Here is a 26,284-nt window from a genome sequence, read left to right as displayed (position 1 = left end):
TCTTAGTAAATACATTGGACTGTCTACTTTCCAAAAAGGGGTCATTTGGGGGGTATTTGTACTTTCCTGGCTTGTTAGTGTCTCAAGAAATGAGATAGGCTTTCAGGTGAGATAGTACATCAGTTGTGATCAATTTTCAGTGATTGGCACCATAGTTTGTAGACTCTCTAACTTTCACAAAGACCAAATAATATACATTAATTTGGGTTATTTTTACCAAAGATATGTAGCAGTATACATTTTGGCACAAATTTATGAAGAAAAATGACTTGTTTGCAAAATTTTACAATAGAAACTAAAAAAAAGTATGTTTTTTTCAAAATTTTCGCTGTTTTTTTCCTTATATCGCAAAAAATGAAAAAAACAGTGGTGATTAAATACCACCAAAAGAAAGCTCTATTTGTGAGAATAAAATGATAAACATTTTGTTTGGATACAGTGTAGCATGACTGAGTATTTGTCATTCAAAGTGTGAGAGCGCTGAAAGCTGAAAATTGGTCTGGGCGGGAAGGTGCATAAGTGCCTGGTATTGAAGTGGTTAATAGATGAAAAAATGACTGAAGTCCTGCTTTAAAACTTACAAGTAAAAAGCACAGGAAAATAGTTTAAAATAGTTATTTTCAGTATTTCTTTTTTCCATAAAGAATTGTTTTCACTTGCAATGTGTCTCTGAACTTGCTAGCAAATTTGACTACTCCAGGATAAGTCAATTCTATAACAGAGCCCCCCTCCTTGCACATCAAAGCGTTCTCCTCTTCTGGGAGTGTCTAATTACCATCTGTGCTGGCTCAACTGCCTCGCCCCTCACCTCCCAGCATAAGCTATTATGTATCATCTGGGGGAAAAGCCAAAGGGGAATACTATAGAACAGTCTCTCTCAACCTTTTTATACCAAATGAACAATCATTTTCAGGTCTCGAGGAACACCATCTAAGATTAGCTCAGTGGCAGTCATTGGGAAAATGCCCCTTACAATGGTGGTGGTCAGTGGGAAGAACAGTGGTGGTCAGAATGCCACGCTTATAGTCATGCCTCTGGCACTGCCAAGGTGTTGGACCTGGAACTATGTAGGCACTGTCAGGAGCATCTAGTGCTCCTCATTCCGGCATCCGGGGTTTTGGCTATGGCACTCTCCTTGTCTGTCTGTCCATCTGCAGGGTGATTGATGTGGTCAGTCTCTGGGTAGAGACCAAGCCTGTTATAAGCCAGCTAAAACCTCATTTGGGTGCTTGTGATAGACAGTGATATGTGTGTTGTTCCTGATCAAGCTCTCTGACTGCCCTGCTAGATTGGATTTCCCAGTATATGATCTCGGACCGGATTTTGGACTATTCCCTGAACTTAGCCTGCCTTTTACCCGAACGGTTGTAGAACCCCGCTATCTGTTTGAACCAAGCTATCTGTCTGCTAACCGCAATTATCTGTTTGCTTTGCTCAGTTCGCATCTGCCCTGACTTGGTGGCTAGGCAATATAGCATTGTGTATAAGTCCTGGGGACAACCGAGTACCGGTAGGCCTGCTTGCCTTATGGGAAAGAGGGCTGCTATAGGTGAAGAAACGCAGTAGCCAGCTATAGTGTCTGACCAGCTGCGTTGGGGTAGACATGGCAGGCACCATCACAGTTAGCCACAGCTCATGGAAACCCTAGCCACCTCTGGAGGAGCCCTAAGGTTCCATGAAACCCTGGTTGAGAATGGCTGCTATAGTGGCCGCTATAGTGCATCAATTGAGTGAATCTGCTGACATGAGCTCTAGTAGTCTTAGGGCTTTTGGATGTCTACACAAGGGAACCTTTTAAAAAGGGCAAATACCATGCATAAAATACATCTCTAATTTTCTGGGAAGATTTGTGTTGAAATGAATGGTTTGGTGACAGGGTTCTTATGGTAACCATTGCAATAATAACTCAAATTCTTTTCACAGTGGATACATTAAACTTTTTGCATTAACAATTCTTTGTTTTAATAAACTGCCACGTTTTTGTTACGGTCTGTGATCCCCCTGTGAAAAAAACATCAGCTTGTTTCCTGTTCTTGTGACACCACATTCTTTCCAAGAAAAAAGCTGAACTTGTGCTTTAAATAACATAAACTCCACTATGTAAATACCTGGTTGTATGTGGCAAAGCATATCCTGTGGCCAGGATATCCTTAAAACAGTGTGGTGGAAAGATTTGGTAGTGAGTTCATTTGAACATCTGTCTTGGGTGATAAATGGTTCAGCCCTTCTAACCAAATAGCATTACCTAGCCCCTTATGTTGGCTCCTATGTCAGTGTTACGTCAGTATATACTACGAAAGCTTTAATTTATTTCTCTATTTCAAGTACAGTTTTTTGCTCTTGTAACTATTTAACACAAAAAAGGTGGATAATGAATGCATTTTAAAATTCAGATTACAATCAGGATACAGAGAAGATGATGCTAATCAGTTCATAATTCATGCTATCTGAATCAATGGCTGATTACCACATTGTCACAAGGATTTTTAAGTATGCAAGTATACGAGGGATGATGTTATCCTTAGTCTCGGTAGTACTTAGCCAGCTAGAGAATATTTATGTTAACAGAGGGCTGATGAGCAAGGAACAAGAGCAGAGGCCCAATGGCACTCTATTTTTAAATGGGTCTTTTGTAGGCCTGTCTGTGCATCAAAACAAGGTCACAATACATTGTACATACCTAAAGATGAAGTGAATATGCCATTTATAGGCACATACTAGAGCTGCACGATTAATCGTTAAGAATTGAGATCATGATTCTTCCCCCCTCGTGATCTTAACAAATCATTTTCCAGATTCTATGCAGAGTTCTCTGCTCAAGCCCACAGCTGTCAAAAAAAAAAAAAAAAAAAAAAAGCCAGTCTGCCAAGTTTCATAACATTCCTCGGCAGCTGAGCCAACTATAAACATTGTAAGGTTTTGTTCTTTAGATCAATAGGAATGAACTTTGGTTTGTAAATGAGGGAAATATAACCACTTAAAGACTTAGACCCCTTTCACAGTGGGGCGTTTTTCAGGCGCTTTAGCACTAAAAATTGTGCCTGTAAAGCGCCTGAAAAATGCCTCATCTGCAGTCCCAGTGTGAAAGCCTGAGTACTTTCACACTGAGGCTGTGCACTTGCAGGACGTTAGAAAAAGTCCTGCAAGCAGCATCTTTGGGCAGGTGGCGAGCGGTGTATACACTGCTCCTCCACCACCCATGCCCATTGGAATGCATGGGCAGCGCTGCTGAAGCGCCTGCAAAGCACTTCGGCAGTGGTGTTACACGGGTGCTTTTAACCCTTTCTAGGGGGTTAAAAGCACCCCCCTCCCTCCTGAATAGCGGCGCCAAAGTACTGCTATAACAGCGGTACAGATAAGAGGAAAGGTCTGGTGTCACCAGTGACACACCTCCATCCCTATACATAGCAAATACACAGAGCATAGCCCTTGGATTTTGAGTGAGGTGAGCACAGTTAGCCACTGAATAACAAAAGTAAATATAGGAATACCATTTAATCAAGCAGTAATATACATACATGAATGGTGTAGACAATAGCATAGCCAACAAAAAAATTGCACATGATAGAAGTAACATTGATCCATGTAGATATCATGGTATGCACAGGCATTAAATAATCCGACACGTTTCGTGAGACGTAGCTTGCTTCTTTAGGGGTGGATGCAAGTGTGATGTATCAAAGTCCCAAATTGCTGAATCCCAAAAGGCAACAGTGACTGATGTATGGCATGGGAGCTGAGGGGGAGAGACCAACCGCAACCACCACCAAGGGACAGACGGAAGGCAGACCTTGGGCCTCAATGTCCGTTCTATCCTTTGATTAGCTGACATTTACAAATGGACAATCTGAGACCCTTAGAATTACACACTCCCACTTACACCATGTCTGCCTTCCGTCTGTCACCTGATGGTGGTTGCGGCTGGTCTCTCTCCCTCAGCTCCCATGCCATACATCAGTCGCTGCTGTCTTTTGGGATTCAGCAATTTGGCACTTTGGCTCTGCAGATTGCTACATTACACATGCATCCACCCCTAAAGAAGCGAGCTACGTCTCGCAAAACACGTCGGGTTATTTGATGCCTGTGCATACCGTATGATATCTACATCTACCAATGTTACTTCTATCATGTGCAATTTTATATTGGCTATGCTATTGTCTACACCATCGATACTCTCCAAAACGGATTTTGGATTAATGCGCCGGAACATGGACAAATTCCGAGACAGGCTGGGGGAGGTTGAGCGCCGCGTGGGAGACTCTGAAGACTCCGTCAGAGAACACCATGCCTCTCTCCACACACTACAGGTACGAGTGAAGGCGCTGGAATCCAGAGCGGAGGACAGCGAAAACAGGAGCAGACGGAACAACTTGCAGGTCGTGGGTCTCCCTGAGGGATCTGAGGGACAAGACCCAGTGGCCTTTATGGAACATCTACTCCGCACTCTCCTGCCTGATGCCGTGTTCTCTCCCCACTAAGCAGTGGAACGAGCCCACAGGATGCCCCCTGTGAGGGGACCACCTGGGGCACCCCCACGCACCTTCATTTTCCGCTTAATAAATTTCCGGGATCGGGATTTGGTGCTTCGGGAGGCATGGAAGGTCGCCGAGCTCCGCCACGACAACACACGCCTTTATGCTTTTTCCGGATTGCTCGATCGAGACCCAAAGGCTCCGCAGAACCTTTGACCACGTGAAGGCCCAGCTACGTGCAAAAAAATATGAAGTATAGCATGCTGTTTCCTGCTCGCCTCCGGGTAGTGGATGGAGAATCTACACAATACTTTACCTTGCCGGAGGAGGCCTCCCACTGGCTGGACACTTTGCCTAGACCTTGGTAACTGTATACTTAATGTTCCTTGTTTCTCTCCCTGTTGCTGTGCCACCTTATCCCCTATACTATCCCGCCATTAAGCCTGGCAGGGACTTATGCCATCTTGGCATGCAAAATGTTGCTGTGCCTTCCATGTTTCTAGCACGACCTCCACTCCCTCTAATAGCATGTACCTCTGCCTGACTTGGAGTGCCTGTGCCCCCCCCTCACGGTGCTGCTTGGCTCTGCTGAACTGCCGTGGACACTCTGTCCACCCCCCCAGGCTGCATGAGGAGGATTTCACTAGGACTGCTTACAATCCTCCCTACCCTCCATCTCCTTCCGGAACTGTTGATCGGTACTAATGCGGTCGCCGAACCGGGAAGACTATTCATGGGGGGGGGGGGGGGGTGCGGTGGTGACATGTGACATGGGGGGGCTGCAGTGCGCTGGGGAGGTGGGGGCAACATAGTACAGCTGCCTATTAAGGGGTGGGATGGTACAAGTGATGGGGAGAATAATGCTTACACTTTGTTATGCCTCACAAGTATGTGTCCTTGGCTTGCGCCAAGAGACCTCACTCAATGATATACATTTGCTGATTTCTGTTCTTGACATCCAGGTTGGGGACAGCTGCTTAAGGCTTGCATTGACTGCAGAAACACTGCCTTAGCGCCCCCCCCCCCCCCGGGTTGCCTTCAGCTTTCTCCTTGCCCCCCATAGGAGATACACCTAAACTGCTCCGGTTGAGCTAAGTTATGGTTGTGGGATTGGGCACTCTGAGTTCTCCAACGTTTGTGCAGGGTGGGGATTTTTTTACATTCTCATGTTTGTGTTGAAATATGTTTTTTTGCGGTACTTCTCTCTGGCGGTTCACCCGTCTACAGCTCAAAATATCGTTATGGAGAAAGCAGGTCTTATGTAGGACTGCATGTGCAGCGAATTTTGCGCACCTCTCCTTGGGTCCACTAGCGATATGCTCCCCTGACGTTTACATAGTGCATAGATCCCCATGGCTCACATGCGGCTGATCTCCTAGAACGTCCGGGGACTTAACGACAAAATGAAGCGATCCTCTATCTCCAAAGTCAGGCAGAACGCATATGTCACTCTTGCAGAGGTCGAAACTGCAGCTCAGAATCTAGAGTCCCAATATGTGATATCCCAAAACCCAGTCACCTCTCTCGACATGCAGGCGGCATATTGTGAACTGATGCTTCTTAGGGTGTCCAAGGCAAAAAAACAACACCTGGCACAGTCGCAGCGCATTTTTGAGCGGGGGGTGGGAATGGTCGGCTCCTGGCCTGGTTGGCAAAAGGAGCAACAAACACCCTCAATTATTGCCCACATTTACGATGCGGACAATGTACTACTGGTTGACCCCCTTGCCATAAATGCCCGATTCGCCTCTGACTACAGTGACCTATATTCTTTCAGGATTGACTATTCTAGGGAGGAATTAAACGCCTTCCTGGACCAGATCAACCTCCCCAAACTTTCTGACACAGCATGTGAACGCCTTAATGGTTTCATAACGGTTGAGGAGGTCCAGCAAGCTATGTAGACGGGTGTAGACGGGATCCCCTCGGAATTCTACAGGCAGTACAGTGATAAATCGACACCCAAACTTCACGAGATGGTAGTTAAAACTCTGAAGGAAGGGAAGTCCCAGCCTCTATGGCAGAGGCGGTTATGTAGTTATACCTAAATCGGGCAAGGACCCTGAGCTGTGCTCATCCTACCGACCTATATGATCAATGCAGACGCCAAGATTCTTGCTAAGATCTTGGCGAGGAGACTGAATGAAGTTATCCTTACTCTGGTCCATGAAGCCCAGACTGGCTTTATGCCAGGCAAGGGTACAGATATAAACCTGCGGAGGCTGTACACAGTCTTGGGTTCTGATAAATAAATGCCCCCGCGGACACGGTGGCCTCCCTGGATGCTGAAAAAGCATTTGACTCTGTTGAATGGGTCTATCTGTGGGAGGTCCTGCTCCGCTTTGGCCCTAAATTTATATACCGGGTAAAAGCCCTATATGACTCCCCCAGTGCTAGAGTACGCACCGGGTCGACCCTCTCCCCTCCCTTCACAGAGGAACAAGGCAGGGGTGCCCGCTCTCCCCGGCCCTTTTTGCGCTGGCTGTAGAGCCAATGGCGATCCTGTTACGTTCCGCACCTGCGGTCGGTGGCATCTCCATAGGTCATGTAGGAGGAGAAGATCTCCCTATATACCGACGACACCCCTCTGTACCTTAGGAACGCTGCCACCTCACTGACGGAGGCCCTCTCACTTATAAACACATTTGGTAGATATTCAGGGGTCCGCATTAACTAGGGGAAATCTGTCTTATTCGCCTTGCATCCTTCTGATAGTGGAATTCCAACAGACACCCCGCTGCAAATAGTATCCCAATTTAAATACCTGGGGATAATCATTCATAGAGATTTGGGTCAATTTATCCCACTTAACTTAGATCCGGTAATGTCTTCCCTGACTCGGAAATGCTCAGCCTGGAACGCCCTGCCCCTTACCCTTGTTGGAAGGGTTAATCTGGTTAAAATGTCTGTACTTCCCAAATTTATCTATTTGTTCAGACAGACCCCGGTCCCCATTCCACAGATGTTTTTCCAGAAACTAAACAGCCTGCTTATCTCATTTGTATGGAATGGAGGTACCCCCAGGATAGCACAGACTACTCTACAGCTCCCAATTAATTTTGGGGGTCTAGCGATGCCCTGCTTTATTAAATACTATTGGGCAGCTGTCCTTGTAACGGTCAGATGGTGGCTGTCTGAGGAACCGGCTAACCCTGCGGCCACATTGGACTGCTGGGCTCCTACTCCGAAATCTAATACACAGGGGTCCCAAATCTAACCCAAACATTACCCCATCAATGCGTGTCATGTTGCGGGTCTGAGACACGATAAAGGCTAAGGTTGGGAGAGCGGACAGCTGGTCCCCACATACCCCACTATGGGGAAACCAGAGACCACCCCACTTCCGATCCATCCCGGACCCTGTAATATGGGCCCGATATAGTATTAGAACACTAGCGGACATTGTTTTGTCGAGTGGGCTAAGATCGTTTGACGACTTAAAGGATGAGCGAGGGCTTCCCAATCACATGTTCTTCAGGTACCTCCAGCTCCGACATGCTTATCGGACACAATTCCCCCAACCTATTACGCTGGAGGTCAGTAGTGTTGAGAGCATAAAACAACTGTCGGTCCTTTATGCCGAATTTAAAGTTCTGAATACCTCTGTGGTTACCCGACTGTTCTTGAAATGGCAGGCGGACATACCCAGACTTGCGGATGACGATTGGGAGGGGGGTATTCAGCAATACCTTCCTCTCATGACATCTGTGAGGGATAGGTTCACCCAACTTAGATTCATTCATCATGCCTACTACTCGCCAGAGTGCCTGGCCGAGATATACCCTTACAGGAGCCCTCTATGCCCTAAATGTACCTCAGAGAGGGGTTCGTTCTTTCACGTTATATGGTCCTGCCAACACCTCCAAACCTTTTGGAAGGGGGTAGTGACTGAGATCAACTCTATAGGTAAACTCAAAGTCCCTTGTGACCCATTCCCACTACTACTAGGTATTGTAGATACACTAGAGACAACACAGGCTAAAAAGAAGTTTGTATTTCATACAGCCTTTTATGCGAGGAAAACGATCCTTCTCAAATGGAACGACCCCGTTCCCCCTTCGCTACAACAATGGAGAGCCCTGGTAGACGCGGCCCTGTCACTCTACAAATTAACATACCTAGGACGTAACTGCCCCAAGAAATTCGAAAAAATATGGGCGGCGTGGACTCGGGAAAGGAACCTAGCCTTGGAATAGCAATAAGGACATTATAGGAGATCCTACTTAATACCATTATGATGGATTCGGCTTCCCCCCAGCACTAATATATACTGCAGCTGAAGCATGGTAACTATACAGGTCCCTATTTCTTTGGGCTTACATCCATATGTGCACTCGTTGTATTACATCTTATAATTGAGTACAGAATTTCAGTAATACAAACCCGTGAGGAATCAAACCCCCCACCCAATACCCTCTGGGCAATATGCTACACTCACTACTTTCTCTGTTGTATTGTTATTTGTTATTGGACTACATTTTAATTGGTATAAGACTTCTCACTAAACTATAAGCCATTGATTAAATTGTATACACTGAACTGTTGACGGCTAATATTCTGCTGAATTCTAATTCATGTCATTGTTCTGTTCAAAATAAATAAACTTTATGTTAAAAAAAAGTTAGCCCAATTTTTTTGTATAATGTGAAAGATGATGTTATGCCACGAGAATCCTGATCTTTATTCTAAGCAAAAAATTGTGATTCTCATTTTTCCCCAGAATCGTGCAGCTCTAGCACATACCATATGTAAACTGTTAAATGTGCAAGAATTGCTGCAGTTTTGGTCAACAACTCTCATGAGTTGAATACATTTGCCACATTCTATAAGCAGAAGATAGACCCCACTATTGTCAGTCTCCGCTTTCCTCCAATCCCGTGCCGAGTGGCTGCCCTACTACACTGTGAACACAGGAGATTGCCAACTTGGCACTGGCTCCAGTCAGAGATAGCTTTGCATGAAAAGCATTCTCTGATTGCATGAAGTGGATAGGTGGGGCGGTGATGTCACAATCTCCACCTCATCCAATCACAGAACGCTCTGTACTCACTGAGACGATGCAAAGTGTTCTGTGAATTGCACCCATGCCGAGTGAGTGAGCTTCTGTGTTCACAATTCAGTAAGGAAGCCACTAGGTACGGGACCCGGCAAGTGGAGATCACTGGAGTAGCAGTGTCTACTATAGTGATTTCCAGCTTCAAGAGGGATCAGCCAAGCTGGACCAATGTAACTATGTAAAAATCATCTTTAAGTACATCTATAATCTCATCATGATTTTTTTAAATTACCTTGGCAAGAGAAAGCATAAAGAAATTTACAGCAAATTCTAATTAAAAAAAAAAAAAAATGTACTTGCCTCTCTGAACATCTCTAAAGCGCATTGTTCAATGTCCAATAATCTTTCGCCCTACAAGTAAAAAATGTGCAGGTGGCAGAATAAATTATTAATCTTATTCCCACCGTACCCTATGAAAAAAGGTACTTGTGATTGGCTGATCATGTACACCATCCCATCTGTGTTGACACATCGAACTGTAGTCCATGCAAACAGCCAACAAGCAAATGACAATGCGGCCGTGATTTCTAAGTTATCAGGCTAGCATTGTCACCCTATCAAAAAGGAGGAGACACAAATGGGACACATCTGGTAGTATCAAAAACATAATTCATGGAGTTTGCAGGAAGGCTAGAACAAAAGGAAACAGACATGACAGTAAACTTTTGTGTGCGCAACATTGTTTTTGTTTTTTTCTTACATTTTGTCGATTTGTTTGGTTTAAGTGCTGCAAGCACACATATGAAAAAAGATGGCAACAGATTACCAAAGCTGTTTTTTCTGGCTGGCATTCAGCAAGATTTGTCAAAATTTGGCAATCCTGAATGAGTGTTTTGCTATCACATTTTTTTTTTTTTTTTTTTTTTTTAGGAGGAGAAATGTTTTGATTTTTCTGAGAAGAGAGAAGACATTTTTTGTCTGAACTGCTGTCTCATCTTCTTCATCTAGCAATCAAACCATGTTTGTGCTAATTAGCATGTTAAAGGGCTGAATATCTTCAGTCCTCATGGACTAGGTTCATTGCAGAGTTTCAGGCTGTCTTTACTGACAAAAATGTATTAAGCAAAAACAAGCAGTATTAAAATTTCATTAAACCCACATCATTAAACACTATCAATTAATGCTGTATTACATGCTGTTCAGCCACGGTGAGATTCCTTTTCTGTATTAGGCAAAAAACCTGGTTGATCCTGCTGTACTCTGTCTCCCCCTTTTGGTCGTGCCTCAATGCAGTTGGAGATTTTGCAGAGCAGTATTGGCAGCTCTGCACATGCTCAGTTTTCAGAAAGTTTCCATGCTGAGCATTTCCTCTCTATCACATTTGAGCAGCCCATGTGACTATAGAGTATAGAGTATACACAGTGGTAAGTGACAGCCCACTTCCTCCCTCCTCCTCCCCCATGCCCACTAACCAGCTAAAACACAATGGGGGTGGGATATTACATCTTGATTGATGGAGGCTTCACCGCCCAGTTATTCTAAGATACAGCCTGGAGGGGCATGACACAGCCTGCGACTGGCAGAAATCCGCCCACACCATGATATTGCCAAAAAATGATAAAGAATTGTTTTCAAATATAGATTTGTATGGCAATGACAGTTTATTGATATTATTTTTATGCTTTATCCCAAAGGCTGTTTTTTTTTTTTTTTTTTTCTTTTTGCAACATGTGACCAGCAGCAGAGGACCAGAAGATTCTCATGCTTATGTTTCCCTGCAGACAGGCTGGGAAAGAGCTGAGTCGTGTGACAGCTGTATATCGATTTGGAGAATGTACTTAGATTTTTTTTTTTTTTTTAACAAAATAAATTACAGTGCCATCATCCACATACAGAAAGAGAAAGTTTAGTGTCACTTTAAAGTGGTTGTAAACATCTGACATGAACAAAGCATATATCTTTCTATAGTGTGCACTTGCCCCAAACTAAAGCACTAAGTGTGATTTCTGTTTGCAGCCTTGCTCCTCTGTTATCTGCAGGAGTCATTTCTGGCAGGTCGAGGACTCCAAGTGATTTAGGGAGATAGGGAGTGGAGCTCTAGCACATATCAGGTGATTGACAGTCTAAGCTGTGCATGTTTCACTAAGAGATGGTGTTTGTGGGGGAGTGGGGGGTCAGAGCAGAGATGTCTATTCCCTCCACTCAGGTCTCAAATTACACTCAGTTCTCTCTGAGTTGTGCATTGTGTGATTGACATCAGATCCCCCCACCCCTGGAAGCTCAGAGAAACAGTGTAAATATTAGACTTTAACAGCATGTAGAGAAGAGATGACTGCAGATAAATAGCTACAACTTATTTAGGAGAATTTGCTTAATCTACGTGTATCATCCAAGGCTAGTCACTTGAGTATATGTAAGGGCTTACAACCACTTTAAGCAGTTTTTTCCAGCCCGAACATGGCCATTCTGCAATCCATGGGGATGGAAATTATGCAGCCCTAATACTCTCGCTGAACTGTAATCCACTGCAGTACTGAAAAAGAAAGCCTGTGTCTATATGGTAAAAAAGGGTCCAATTACATATGTGCAGTGTTATTAGTTATAGTTTATTATAGAGATAATATATAATAATAAATATACCCAGAAGTAGGATATACAGGGTATGTTAACTAGGAGTCAGACATAAAGCTTTATGCAGGGTGGAGGGGGAAATATAAATCTTTTATAGTAAAGTAGTACTAAAGGCTGAGACTTTTTTGCATGGAAATAATCATTTTAAATATAATGCACAATGCTGGTAAACTTGTATTTTAAAAGTAACTGCAATGCCTTATATGCTGGTAAACTTGTATTTTAAAAGTAATTGCAATGCCTTATATTACCTCCAGTCTACCAGCCTCTAGATGCTGATTTTCCCTTCACAGAGCCCTTAAAGTGATTGTAAACGTTTTTTTTTTTTTTTTTTTAAACAAACTTGTCATACTTACTGCTATGCAATGGGTTTGCACAGAGCAGCCCTAATTCTCATCTTCTGGGGTCCCCCACTGGCGCTTCTGGCCTCTCCTGCCTTCAGAACGCCCCTATAGCAAGCTGCAAAGTATAGTATAGAGTGCCCCTATAGCAAGGTAAAAAACTTCTGGCTTTAAAATCACTCACTTTCTTCTCCTGCCCAGGACTACATGTGTGTGAGGTATTGCTCCTCACAAATTCACAAGTTCTCAGGCACTTACTAACATGTATGGATGGCGTACTGAGCTTTATGTGTGCCGCACTGTGCATAGTGACATGTATGAATAGTGTTCTAAGCTATATGTGTGCTGCATTGTATTTTCTGGTATGTAAACAAAGAGTTGGCTGACCAACAAATCGATTATGAAAATAGTTGACAGAAAAAGACATACAAGGAAAATACTAGACGTATATACAGTATATATAAAAATTACATCTCACCACCCTTAGGCATCTCTCTGTCTTTCTCAACAACTCTTGGAGCCTCATGCTTATTCTCACTGGCTTTTGGTCCTTCTCTGTCTCTCTCATCAGCTCTCTGAACCTCCCGGCTTTTCTCCACAGCTCTTGGTGGGCTCGGGTGCTTAACTCCCCGTGGCAAAAACGTCAGTGGCTTCTGGTGGGTTCTGGGTCTGTGTACTAATTCATCTTGCTCTCCTGAAGGCTTGTCATCCATGTCACTCTGTTTCCGAACTTGGTGATTTCCCCAATCCCGCTCCAGCCTACTTCCTGGAACAAAGACTCCGCAATTCTCATTACAGCGGAAAAACCTGCGTCCACGGAATGAGCCATCAGTGAAGCCCTTTCCCTCTGCAGATCCCTGTGAATGGACAACAAAAGAATATGAAACAAACAACTGACTTACACATGAGGTCACATAGGTCACAGAGAAAAAAAAAAAAAAAAAAAAAAAATGTAGGGCGACAGATGACAGAGAAAGACCATTATAGCATGAGCGTGAGCGTTCCAAAACTAATGTTTGGGACAGAGGTCTTGGTTGTAAGAATGGGAGGCTGCAACACATAAGGGTGACCCTTCTCATTTACTTGTGCATCTAATAGAACACATTGGGGTTGATTTACTAAAGGCAAATAGACTGTGCACTCTGCAAGTGCAGTTGCTCCAGAGCTTAGTAAATGAGGCAAGGCAAAAAAAACAGCATTTTTGCTAGCACATGATTGGATGATGGAAGTCAGCAGAGTTTCTCCTCATTTACTAAGCTCTGGAGCAACTGCACTTGCAGCGTGCCAATGGATTTTGCAAAGTGCACAGTCTTTTTGCCCTTAGTAAATCAACCCCATTGTGGTACAAGAGGAAAGGAAGACTCCAGGACATGTGCATCATTTAACTAGGCCTTGGAAGTGAAGGCTACCGGCTAGGATGGAATATTTTAAATTGGTTGTAAACCTCAGATATGAATTATGAACAAAGCATGTCTCTATAGCAGTGGTCTCCAAACTGTGGCCCTTTGCTTGTGTTCCGTCAGAATAGGTGAACCGTCAGATTAGGTGACGGAAGTGATGTTCCGTCAGCTGAGTACTTACTGCGCATTCCCTTGGGGCACTTTTCCCTTTCACTGATAAAAGACACTATTCCTCCCCCTGACACCAACAATAGGGCATAATTCCTATTACTAACATCAACAATGGGTCACGGTTACTCCTATTGACACCAATGATGGGGCACTATTCCTCAAACTGACACCAATGATGGGGCACTATTTCTCCCACTGATACCAACAATGGGGCATCATTTCACCCACTGACACCAACGATGGGGCACTAATTCTCTCCCCCCCAATGCCAAAGGTGCATTGTTAAGACCCCTTTCACATTGCGTCGTCTGGGCTGTCGGCGCCATTTTTAGCAGCGCAGTTTTCGGCCGCTAGCGGGGCGGTTTTAACCCCCACTAGTGGCCGAAAAAGGGGTTAAAACAACCCGCAAATCGCCGCTGCAGCGGCACTTTTCCGGCGGTTCTGCAGCGGTGCCCATTCATTTCAATGGGCAGGAGCGGTGAAGGAGCGGTGTATACACCTCTCCAAAGATGCTGCTTGCAGGAATTTTTTTAGTGTCCTGCTAATGCACCGCTCCAGTGTGAAAGCCCCCGGGCTTTCACACTGGAGACACAGGTGAGGTGCTTTACAGGCGCTATGAAGGCTCCTCAGTGTGAAAGGAGTCCCGCTGAAGCCAGGACAATTTCTACTCCCAATGGCCACAGTCCGACCCCCCAAAAGTAAACTGGCTCTTTGTTTAGGAGCACTTGTCTCTATCCAGAGCACTAAGGGGGGGTTGATTTACTAAAACTGGAGTGTGCAAAATGGTTTATTTTTGTCAAAGCTTAATTGGACAAGCTGAATTCAGAAGTTGATTGATTGCTTTCTATGCAGAACTGCACCAGATTTTGCGCTCTCCAGTTTTAGTAAATCAACCTCTAAGTGTAATTTCTGTCTAAAACACAAAACAAGCACCGTTCAGGCCATCGAGGTGCAATATCTCTCCAGGTGCTCACCCCGGCTCACCACCGTTGCTGAAGTATGTGGAAAGAAGAAAGTGGCCGCACACAGGAACAAGATGTTTGCTTGGAAGGAATCAGCAATAAGGCTTAATGTACACGGCACGTTCTACAACCTCCCCTGAATGATTTAACTTGGCAGATAGTAAACAATGTTTAAAAACATCCGTTTTGCCGTGTTTACATGCTGCGTTTGCGTTTAGAAGGTTTTTTTTGCAAATAGTAAAAAAATGAAAAACACCTGTAAACAAAACGTGGCTGTTACAGGCATTTGGCGTTTCCAATGCCTCTGAACATCTGTTCTGAATGCATTTTTTTGCTTTCCAAAAAATGCTTCTGAACTCAACTGCCTGGAAACAACTATAAATAACCCTGTGTACATGTACTGATAAGATAACAGAGGAGCGTTCAGGAGCAGCTGAAAAACGCTCAACTGCTCCTAAACTTTGTTTACCAGCAGCAGTGTACAAGAAGCCTAAAGATTTCTTCCAAGCAAACATCTCGTTCCTGTATACGGCTGCTTTCATCTTTCTACATGAAATTTCTGTCTGCTGCCTCATTTCATTGCGATCTGCCCGAGTTGCTTATGATAAGTTTTCCTGACACCAAGAGAAAAGAGGTGACAGGGGAGGGGATGAGTCCCTTCCCTCCAATCAGCTCTCAAAAATTTCCTCACTGAGCTCTGCAGAGTGTAATTTCAGCTCTCCGTTCCCCTTTTTTTCTGACAGCTCAGACAAGCTTTATAAAATGCTGGACTTTGAATGGATGTAGCGAAGAGAATACTGCAGATAAACATCTACAATTTATGTAGAATGATTTGTCTAATCTCTGTGCATCACCTGAGGCCAGTCACACCACCACTTTAAGATTACTGAGACTTATGAGGGTAGAGATCTAAGAAAAGTGATGGACAATTAAGTCTGGCCACTTTATTTGTTATGTGGAAAGTACAGGCCGGCAACTTGAAAGCTTCTCCATAGAAAATATTTATTTAAGCATTACAGCAATAACATCATCCAAAAATCTGACGCGTTTAGGCCTTCATCAAATTGCTTTGATGCCTAAGGCCGAAACGCGTCAGTGTTTTTGGATGATGTTATTGCTGTAATGCTTAAATAAATATTTTCTATGGAGAAGCTGTCGAGTTGCCGGCCTGTACTTTCTATGGATCTTTTGTGAGCTTAATTAGCCAGAGCATCGACTACTCTACACACCAACTTTACAATATAGCGGAAGAGTTTGGGTGAGTTTTTTCTCTTGCTTATTTGTTATGTGCCCTAGTGTTGCTAACTTAGTAAGCTGTAAGCCTTTTCACAAACTTCCAGTAGTCCAGATGGCAGATGATGTGTTGATTGATTGCATGGGTTAGTAATCTCATTACTTAGAGTAGGGTTGTCCCGATACCGATACTAGTATCGGCACCGATACCGAGCATTTGCCCAAGTACTTGTACTCGGGCAAATGCTCCCGATGCTTCCCCCGATACCTTGAGAGTCAGCGGTGATCAGCGCGTGGGGGAGTTACAAGATTCTCCCCCCGCCGGCTTTCAGCTGCTTAGTGACATACAGCGGTGATCGCTCACAGCTGACTGTCACTGCATCCTCCTCCGTGCCCCCTCCGTTCCTCTGTGCCTCTCCGCTGTCCCCTGCATTCCTCTCTCCTCATCTGTCCCCCTCCGTACTCCCCCTCCGTTCCTCTCTCCTTATCTGTCCCCTCCATTCTCCCCCTCAGTTCCTCCGTCCTCCCCCTCCTTCCTTCGTGTATGGATAGAGTCAGCTGACTCTGTCCATTCACATAACTGAAACATTGTAATCTCCTGTGATTACTATGTGTCAGTTTATGAATGGAGAGGAGCCGCTGTCTTCTCTCCATTCATTCTCAGTGCAGCTGACGCTGCAGAGAAAGGGACTGAGAAAAGGACTGGGGAATCTCTATCCTCTGTCTCTTTCTCTGTCTCAAGGGGGAGATATCAGAAGTCTGTTAAGACCCCTGATATCTCACCAAAGCCCCCCAACAGGGCTGATTTAAAAAAAAAAAAAAATAAAGAATAAAAAAATATTATTGTAAAAAATAAAAATTGTAAAAAAAAACAAAAAAAACACACACACACACATACATTGTTCACCCCCCCCCCCCACCCAAAAAATAGCAAAAAAAAAAAAAAAAACTGTCACGTGACATTAAAAAAAAAAAAAGTATCGGTATCGGCGAGTACTTGAAAAAAAAGTATCAGTACTTGTACTCGGTCCTAAAAAAGTGGTATCGGGACAACCCTAATATATATATATATATATATATATATATATATATATATATATATATATATATATATATATATATATATATATATATATATATATATATATATATATTTATTTGGGTTGTACCGATACTAGTATCGGTACCGATACCGAGCATTTGCCCAAGTACTTGTACTCGGGCAAATGCTCCCCCCGATACCTAGAGGACAGCTGTGATCGGCACGTGGGGGAGTTACAAGATTCTCCCCCAGCGGCTTTCAGCAGCTTTAGTGACATACAGCGGTGATCGTCACCGCTGACTGTCACTGCATCCTCCTCCATGCTCCCTCCTTTCCTCTGTCCCCCTCCGCTGTCCACCTCTGTTCCTCTCTCCTTCCCTGTGTCTCTCCGCTGTCCCCTCCGTTCCTCTCTCCTTCCCTGTGTCTCTCCGCTGTCCCCTCCGTTCCTCTCTCCTTCCCTGTGTCTCTCCGCTGTCCCCTCCGTTCCTCTCTCCTTCCCTGTGTCTCTCCGCTGTCCCCTCCGTTCCTCTCTCCTTCCCTGTGTCTCTCCGCTGTCCCCTCCGTTCCTCCCTCCGTTCCTCTCTCCTTCCCTGTGCCTCTCCGCTGTCCCCTCCGTTCTGCTGTGTCTCTCCGCTGTCCCCCTCCATTCCTCTCTCCTTCCCTGTGCCTCTCCGCTGTCCCCTCCGTTCTGCTGTGTCTCTCCGCTGTCCCCCTCCATTCCTCTCTCCTTCCCTGTGTCTCTCCGCTGTCCCCTCCTTCTCTGTCCCCTCCGTTCCTCTCTCCTTCCCTGTGTCTCTCCGCTGTCCCCTCCGTTCCTCCCTCCGTTCCTCTCTCCTTCCCTGTGCCTCTCCGCTGTCCCCTCCGTTCTGCTGTGTCTCTCCGCTGTCCCCCTCCATTCCTCTCTCCTTCCCTGTGTCTCTCCGCTGTCCCCTCCTTCTCTGTCCCCTCCGTTCCTCTCTCCTTCCCTGTGTCTCTCCGCTGTCCCCTCCGTTCCTCCCTCCGTTCCTCTCTCCTTCCCTGTGCCTCTCCGCTGTCCCCTCCGTTCTGCTGTGTCTCTCCGCTGTCCCCCTCCATTCCTCTCTCCTTCCCTGTGCCTCTCCGCTGTCCCCTCCGTTCCCCTCTCCTTCTCTGTCCCCTCCGTTCTGCTGTCTCTCTCCACTGTGTGAATGGACAGAGTCATGACCTAAAGTTTGACCAGAAAGTAAGGCAGAAGTAATCAAGCAGTGTGTTTTGAAGAGCGTGAGAGAAAAATTAGGTCTCCTGCCCTGCCAGACAGGGCTGTGCTGCATGGAAGAGCTGGATGGACAGAAATACAAATCCTTTTGCAGCACAATAAAAGCTGCCTCTGGAATCGTATATATAATCCTGGTACAAAGTAACAACTAGGAAGCTTGCCCCATGAGAGGATAGTACTCAGGAGAACATCTACAGCGGTTGTTGGCTGGTCGGCTATCTGGCGAGGATTCCTGACGCACCTATCCATCGGTGGCCCTTGGAGTATCCCTGTGGCGGTTTCAGCATATCTACTAAGCCTGTTTTGACCCCCCTGAGTAAGGGCGGTCACAGGCTTTCTGGTAAGCCTTTCATTCTTCTATTCGGTGGTGGGCAACATGGAACATTGAAGAATGTACCCCTGAAATCTACACTTGTATCAAATACACTGTTGTGGACGTTTATGTGTTTTCCTAAGTTTTTTATAAGGAAAGACTTCTTTTTTGTTTATATGTTCACGTTTCAAGAAACACTTCACATAATTAACACGTATGACTGTATCACTGTTTTTTATTTTTTGATTAATTTTCTCTATTAATTTATTAATTTGTTTATCAAATTTCATAATTCACCTCACATGTCCAGCGCTGCACTTTCTAAATTATATTCTGTCCATTCACATAACTGAAACACTGTAATCTCCTGTAATTACGATGTGTCAGTTTATGAATGGAGAGGAGCCGCTGTCTTCTCTCCATTCATTCTCAGTGCAGGTGAGGCTGCAGAGAAAGGGACTGGGGAATCTCTATCTTCTGTCTCTTTCTCTGTCTCAAGGGGGAGATATCAGAGGTCTGTTAAGACCCCTGATATCTCACCAAAGCCCCCCAACAGGGCTGATTAAAAAAAAAAAAAAAACACACACACACACACACACACACACACACCCGTTCACCCCCCCCCCCCCCCAAAAAAAAAAAGAAAGAAAGAAAGAAAACACTGTTAAAAAAAAAAAAAACACTGTCACGTGACATTAAAAAAAAAAAGTATCGGTAATCGGTATCGGCGAGTACTTGAAAAAAAGTATCGGTACTTGTACTCGGTCCTAAAAAAGTGGTATCGGGACAACCCTAATTTAGAGTCACATTCATGTACAAAATATGAATATCTACGTAGATCTTACCAATAGCTGCACTCCAAAAAGAATTTCTTCTTTGTGATTGACAGATCCTTTGTACCGCAAAACACCCCTCTCCTTGCGTCCACTGGATGAAATAACCTGAACACGTACGTAGTCTCCAGTGCTCAGATTCATAACTTCCTTCAACCTATTGTGTTCCCGATAAAATACTAGACGCTCTTCTGTATCAGTAACTGCCAATAACATGCTCCAAATCAACTGTTCAATTTCATGTACTGACTCTAACCTTACACCGACCAACTTTTTGGATTCATGAACCTTAAGCCATAGTGTCTCTGAATGATGAAGGGCACTGTCCTTCCTGCTGGAATTAGAAAGTGGATTTCCGGTTAATGTTAACAGGCTCCCTCTCTCTACTCTCTCAGGTGTGCCATCAGAAGACGGGAGAAGTGATGAAAAGTCCCGGGCTGCGATAAAAAATCTTGGAGGAGATGACATTCTAGTTTTGATTACATTCAATGTAAAGGTTCACAAAATACCTGGTGAGAGAAAAGGGATAAAAGAAATGAGTCAAAATCTGCTGTATTATTAGCACTAATAGCAGTACCGTATATACTCGAGTATAAGTCGACCCGAATATAAGCCGAGGCACCTAATTTTACCACAAAAAACTGGGAAAACTTATTGACTCGAGTATAAGCCTAGGGTGAGAAATGTGCAGCTACTGTAAGTGGAAAAGAGGGTCAACAATGCCCATTTGCAGCCTCACTGTGCCCATTTGCAGCCATAGGTCCCCCGAACTTCAAACTCGTAGTTAAGGGTTCCTAGATGTCCCCTAGCTGCAGCCAAAATTTGGGGTCTCTGGACCCAAAGGGTCCTGAAATGACATTGCTGCAGATGGACACAGTTGACAGACTTTGGGGCCCTGTATCTCGGGGCCACTTGGTACTAGGAACCCCAAATTTGGTGTGCAAACCCAGTGGAAATAGCACTACAACATATGCAAAGCTGTGGTTCCTAGAACCAAGTGGCCCCGAGATTCCAAAGTCGGTTCGGAAAATGTCAAGCAATTTTCTGAACCGACATTGGGGTCTCGTATCTCGGGGCCACTTGGTGCTAGGAACCCTAGCTTTGGATATAGTGCTAGTTCCACTGGGTTTGCACACCAAATTTGGGGTTCCTAGCACCATGTGGCCCCAAGATACGGGGCCCCAAAGTCGGTTTGGAAAATGTCATTTTCTGCTGCAGAAAAGTGCTTGACTCGAGTATAAGCAAAAATGTGCTGAAAAACTCGGCTTATACTCGAGTATATACGGTAATTGTCTGGCTGTTATACTGATGTAAAAGCTTCAGCGCTTCATGTAATACTTATCTGGAACAAGTATATTTACTCCGAATTTAAGCCAAAGACAGTCAGAAGGCAATCAGTATTGTCCAAATAAAGTCCACAATGTCAAGTTTGGTACTGATCTCAGTATAGGCTTTATATAATGGCAACCTTAAAGTGGATGTAGAGGTAGGCAACCTTAAAGTGGATGTAAACCTAGTTCATTAAATTTGAGCTGGGCACATACTGTATATCTGTAGTGTTTTCTTATCGCTTTTCAAAGCACTAAGTCCCGTGGCTTTCTCCTGCTACGTTCTTCTATTATCTGCATGATAACTTCTGACAAGTTCTGACACGTGATATAACTAGCCTGAATTTCGTGTCAGGGTGGTGCTATAAATATATTAGCAGAAAGCTGCTCTACTCACAGCACAGCTCTGAAAGTCTCTGCCTATCTGGAGGGGGGTGTGTGCGCCTTTCCTCCAATCAGCTGTCTCCCTGTTTAAAGCGGTTGTAAACCCCCCCTTCCTGACTTTTAACTATAGGTTAGCCTAGAATAAGGCTTACCTATAAGTAGTGGAAATATCTCCTAAATATCTCCGTTTAGGAGATATTTCCCTTGTAGTGCGCCAATGATCTAATCGGCACATGCACTGTGAAGAAATGGACCTCCGTGCCGTTTCTTCCCCAGCGTGAGCCGTGACTAACGGCTCCCGCGCATATGCACGGGAGTGATGTCACGCGGCTCCGGCCAGTCACAGAGCCGGAGTCCGCGGCTGCAGAAGGAAGAGGGGTAAAGATGGACACAGACTGCACAGGGGACGGCACTGGATTCGTTTGCAGGTAAGTGTCACATAATGGGCTAGTATGCGATGCACACTAGCCCATTATGCTTTTAAATTTGCAGTCACTGGGCACAGTGTCACCTCCTCACACCTGATTTAAACCTCTAAATGCCGTACTACCGTGTTTCAATCACATGCATTGCACAGCAATCATAAGTTTAAATCGCCTCCTCATCACTTGTCAAACACACTTGGATCGCTTTTCAGAGGAACAGCAGTGCCTGCTGCACTTGTGAATGAGCCATTACTTGCATTCAGCAGCGGCACCCTTAGGGCTCGTTCACATGTAAAGTTGAAGGGCAGTAAAATCCTGTAGTTTACCACTCCTAATCCCAAGCTACTGAGGCAGCAGTCAAAAGGTGCTTTTGGTGGGTGCTACCTGACAATCGCAACCCATATAACTAAATGGGGCCACTCTGCAAGTGCCCCACAACTGCAAGCTTCTGCTGGGTCCAAAGGGTGGTAAAAACACATCTCAACTCTGGAGTTTTACCATGCCCCAAACTGCAAATGTAAATGAACCCTTACTGTTTTGAGCCCCCTTATAAGGCTGCTTTCACACTGATGTGCTGCGGTTTACTTGTACCACAGATGCAGCGCAGTGCATCTGTGACTTTCCTGGGCTAGGCTGCGCTTTGCCATAGACTTTTATATCCTGCAGGTGTACTGCACTTTCTGAAAGTGCACCAAAACTTCTGCATTCAGGAGTTTTGGTGCTCTTTTAGGAAGTGCACCACAGCCGCAGGATATAATAGAAGTCCATGGCGAAGCACAGGAAACTCGCAGGAAAGCTGCAGGTACACTGCACTGCACCCACAGTGTAGGTAAACCACCGCACATCAGTGTGAAATCAGCCCTATACTATTATACCCAATGCATTGTTTTACACTGACCTTAAGATCTCTTCTTTCCTGCTGCTGGCAGGAAAAGAGGGACGGGAAAAGAGGTAGAGCGCAGTTGGCACAGGAGCCAGCACTATAGAGGAGGCATCGGGTTATGCGGCTTTTGCTCCCTACTACAGCTTCAATTTACAAGTATGCTCTGGGATGGTGGCTCAGCAAGCCCAGCCCATCTACCAGCCACCCGATCACGGTCTACTGGTAGATTGTGATCTATGGGTTGCTGACCCCTGGGTTAGAGACTAGGTTCTCACCTTTGCTACTCTCCAGTCTAAATTGCTGAAATCAACAGCAATTCCTGCTATTAGAAATGGGCCTTACTAGTCAAGGTGTTCCAAAAATAAGCTGTCGATGTTGACCAACAGAAACTCAGACACAAGCCTTCAATGAAAGGAGTGGTCCTAAAAACCCAGGGCCCCCTTGGCCACCCCATCTACAGTAATAAGTTGCAGACTGCCACACTTCCTGTCCTTTTCTGCTCTACCTTTTTTCTTCTTGCTTCCGAATTTCTATTTCTTCTTCCCCAGTACCTTGAGTATTGCTTGGCCCAAGAGAGAAGGAGAAGTCTGTCTGCCTGTTCACTGGTCTATAGTACCTAGTAGGAGTTTTGAATACAGTTTATTACTAGCACTAGTGGTATAACAGTACACAAGGATCATCTGTGACTGTTAGAAAGGGTCTGGGGAATCTGTGTCTTTAGTCCCTTTCTCTGTCTCAAAGGAGAGATGTCAGGGGTCTGTTTAGACCCCTGACGAAGAAGAAGAAGAAAGAAGAAGGAAGAAGAAATAGATATTTAAAAAGTACAATTGTAAAAATAATAAAAAATTAAAATAAAACAACCCATTGACACGTCCACAAAACAAACAAAAAATATGAAATTGTAGAAAATTGGTAAGGGGAGAGAGAAGGAAAAGTGGTGAGAGTATGTGCTATGTATAAGAAAGAAGAAAAGGGGGAGAAACAACAAAGCCCCAGATGCTAGTATAGAGTCTAGCACCACTTAAGAAGGAAGTAAACCCTGATGGGTTTTACTTCCTCTTTTGCTCCCTATATAGCCTGCAAATTAAAAGCATAATGCATACTAGCCCATTATGTGACACTTACCTGCAAAAGAATCCAGCGATGTCCCCTGTGTAGGCAGCGTCCATCTTCAAGCCCCTCTTCCTTCCGGGCTGCGGGCTCCGGCTCTGTGATTCGCCGGAGCCGCGTGACGTCACTCCCTCGCATGCACACGCTAGGGAAGAAACGGCACAGAGTTTTGTTTCTTCCCCGGGCATGCACGGTTCACTTTATCGGCAGACTACAAGTGAAATATTTCCACTACCTATAGGTAAGCCTTATTATAGGCTTACCTATAGGGAAGTCCTAAAAAAGGGTTTACAATCACTTTAATTACCATAATCAGGGATGGGTGTACGGTCCAATAGGTCTCTACCTGTCCCGAATGGTGAAAACAGGCAGAAAAACTGATTTCTACGTGGGAAGGAAAATTCTAGCAGCAACATGTCGAAGCAACACCCCACGCTACAATAAACCAAGTAATAGTACAGAATAAAGGAAGAGGACTCACCGCTTTTAGGGTGGATAAGTCATATAGAGCCCTTAAGCATTTAAAGAAACAAACAGTAGGTAAACACATCCTAGCCATATCGCATTTCTTTTTGGATTCACAAGAGGAGTATCCTAGTAGGGGAGAAAAAAATAAAATAAAAAAGAAGGGGGGGGGGGGGGGGGGGGGGTCCATAGATCAGTAGAGACAATATGTTCTATAAATGGCTTTACCCGTCAAGAAGTTTAATGAACAGTACCTTTGTAATAGGGCAAGAACCAGCCTCCATATTTGGAGGTAAAGTGGGAAAATTTGGAGGTCTCCCCCAGGGGTCCTCTTGGAATCCAGACCAAAGAAGAGACATTTCTGAGTTGTCAGAGCCTGCAACAGGTCATACAGTATACTCTATACTCATATGAAGGAACACAAGTATATATAGGAGGTGTTGAACTATACCTAAGACTAAGGTTCTGAACTTTAATCAGTAGTAAAGTGAATAAAACTATAAAAGTGAAGGGAGAATCAGCCCAGGTTATTGATAAGTTTCTGTATATGTAACAGATCCCCCCCCCCCCATGTTGCAATAGTGGTATCCAAAGTTGTTGGATTGGTAACAGAGTAAAGCAATCCTAGACGATGGTCATTCCCGATAACACGGTATCAGCTGCTGAGTGTAATCTGACAAGGCATCTCTGATCGCAGTTCCGGTCAGCATGGGACCTTGAAGGTTTACTGGAGGAAGGTAAAGCTCAGTAATAGTATCTGCGTCTGTATGCAGCTATGAGTCTGCTCAATGGCATAGCATGTAAATTGAAAGAGATCGTAAAGTTACCACATAAACCTTTCACCCAGATGGGCAAGCCATTGTAGTGTCTTGTGTGTCAATTTACTGCTGATCCAACAGTAGAGGTACGCCTTATTCCACAAAAAAAGAACAGTATAGCAAGGCGGTAAGGGCTTCTGTTGAAGTGAGATGTCATCCATACGTTGTCGATGAAAGCAGCAAGGTAGCATGACAGGAGCAGGCTCGTTGCAGCACTTAGGTCAATTGATAGCGCTCTAGAATGTGGGCCAGTAGGTGGCGATCTGGAGTTATTTCTGGCGGAAGACCTTTTACATCTGCGTTGTGGGAACGAGGAACCATTGGGAATAGTATCCAGCGCTAACAAATCAGGTAGGTCAATGGGTTCGGTGTCAAGGAAGCGGAAAACATCTGGCAGTTGCCTGTGGTCATTCACAAAGATACTGTCATTGCGTAGGCGAATAGGGAGGTCAAAAGGATAGTTCCACACATATGTGCCGCCACAGTCCTTAACCTTATCCGGTAGAGGCTTAATTTGTTGTCTCATGTACAGAGTTCTGCGAGACAGATCTGGAAGTAGGTGAATGGTAGCACCGCCTAAATGAATTGGGCCCCTATTCCAGGCGCGATGCATGATCTCCTCTTTCATGAGGAAGAAATGCACCCTGCATAAAACAGGTTGGGCGTGCTCTCCACCGCCAGGGACATTCACTCTGTGCACCCTATCCATCTATAACAGTGTCACGCAAGTCCGCCGCTCTAGTAGCCTCCAGGATGCCATGCAGCTTAATATTATTTCGCCTGTGGCGATTTTCTAAATAATCATGTTGTAAGCGAAGATGGGTAATAGCAGCCTTTGTTGTTTGTGCAGACCTTCCAGAGAGTCTATCCTCTGAAGTATTGTATCTCTATCAGTAGACAGAGTGTTTTCAAGTTTCTGTACATTTTGAGAGACTTTAGTAATGTCCTGACGCAGGGATGATACCATCCTGGTCGCAATAGTTTCCATGTCCTGTCTCGTGGATAGAGACAAAAGGATAGCTGACATCTCTGCAGGAGACAGCACAGCATGAGAGGCATGGGCAGGCAGAGCGCCAGGATCAGTGAGATCAGCAGACATGCTGGGCTGAACAGGGCTGGCAGGCAAGTCCTCTCTCAACACCATGGGTATGCCAGAGAGGCTGGAGGTCAGAGGGGAGGGAGCCCTGTCAGTAGCAGGGGGATGCTTCCAACCTGAAGTATAGCCGCAGTCCCTGTGTTAGTA

General features: G+C 44.9%; 1 protein-coding gene across 1 annotated transcript in view; it reads right to left on the bottom strand.

The window, feature by feature from the left end:
* LOC141145315 (ubiquitin carboxyl-terminal hydrolase CYLD-like) overlaps nt 1–24,027 on the bottom strand; it is a gene marked incomplete in the record, with an annotated part of 61,243 nt that extends 37,216 nt beyond the window's left edge. Inside the window, 3 exon segments of the mRNA XM_073631894.1 lie at nt 12,919–13,297; nt 19,641–20,137; nt 23,774–24,027. Coding sequence (XP_073487995.1) covers nt 12,919–13,297; nt 19,641–20,096 — 835 coding nt within the window.
* Nucleotides 24,028–26,284: the final 2,257 nt, after the last annotated feature.

Source organism: Aquarana catesbeiana, linkage group LG01, assembly GCF_042186555.1.
Source record: "Aquarana catesbeiana isolate 2022-GZ linkage group LG01, ASM4218655v1, whole genome shotgun sequence".
NCBI lineage: Eukaryota > Metazoa > Chordata > Amphibia > Anura > Ranidae > Aquarana > Aquarana catesbeiana.
The sequence above is the reverse complement of the archived record's forward strand: the minus strand, read 5'-3'. Positions and strand labels throughout refer to the sequence as shown.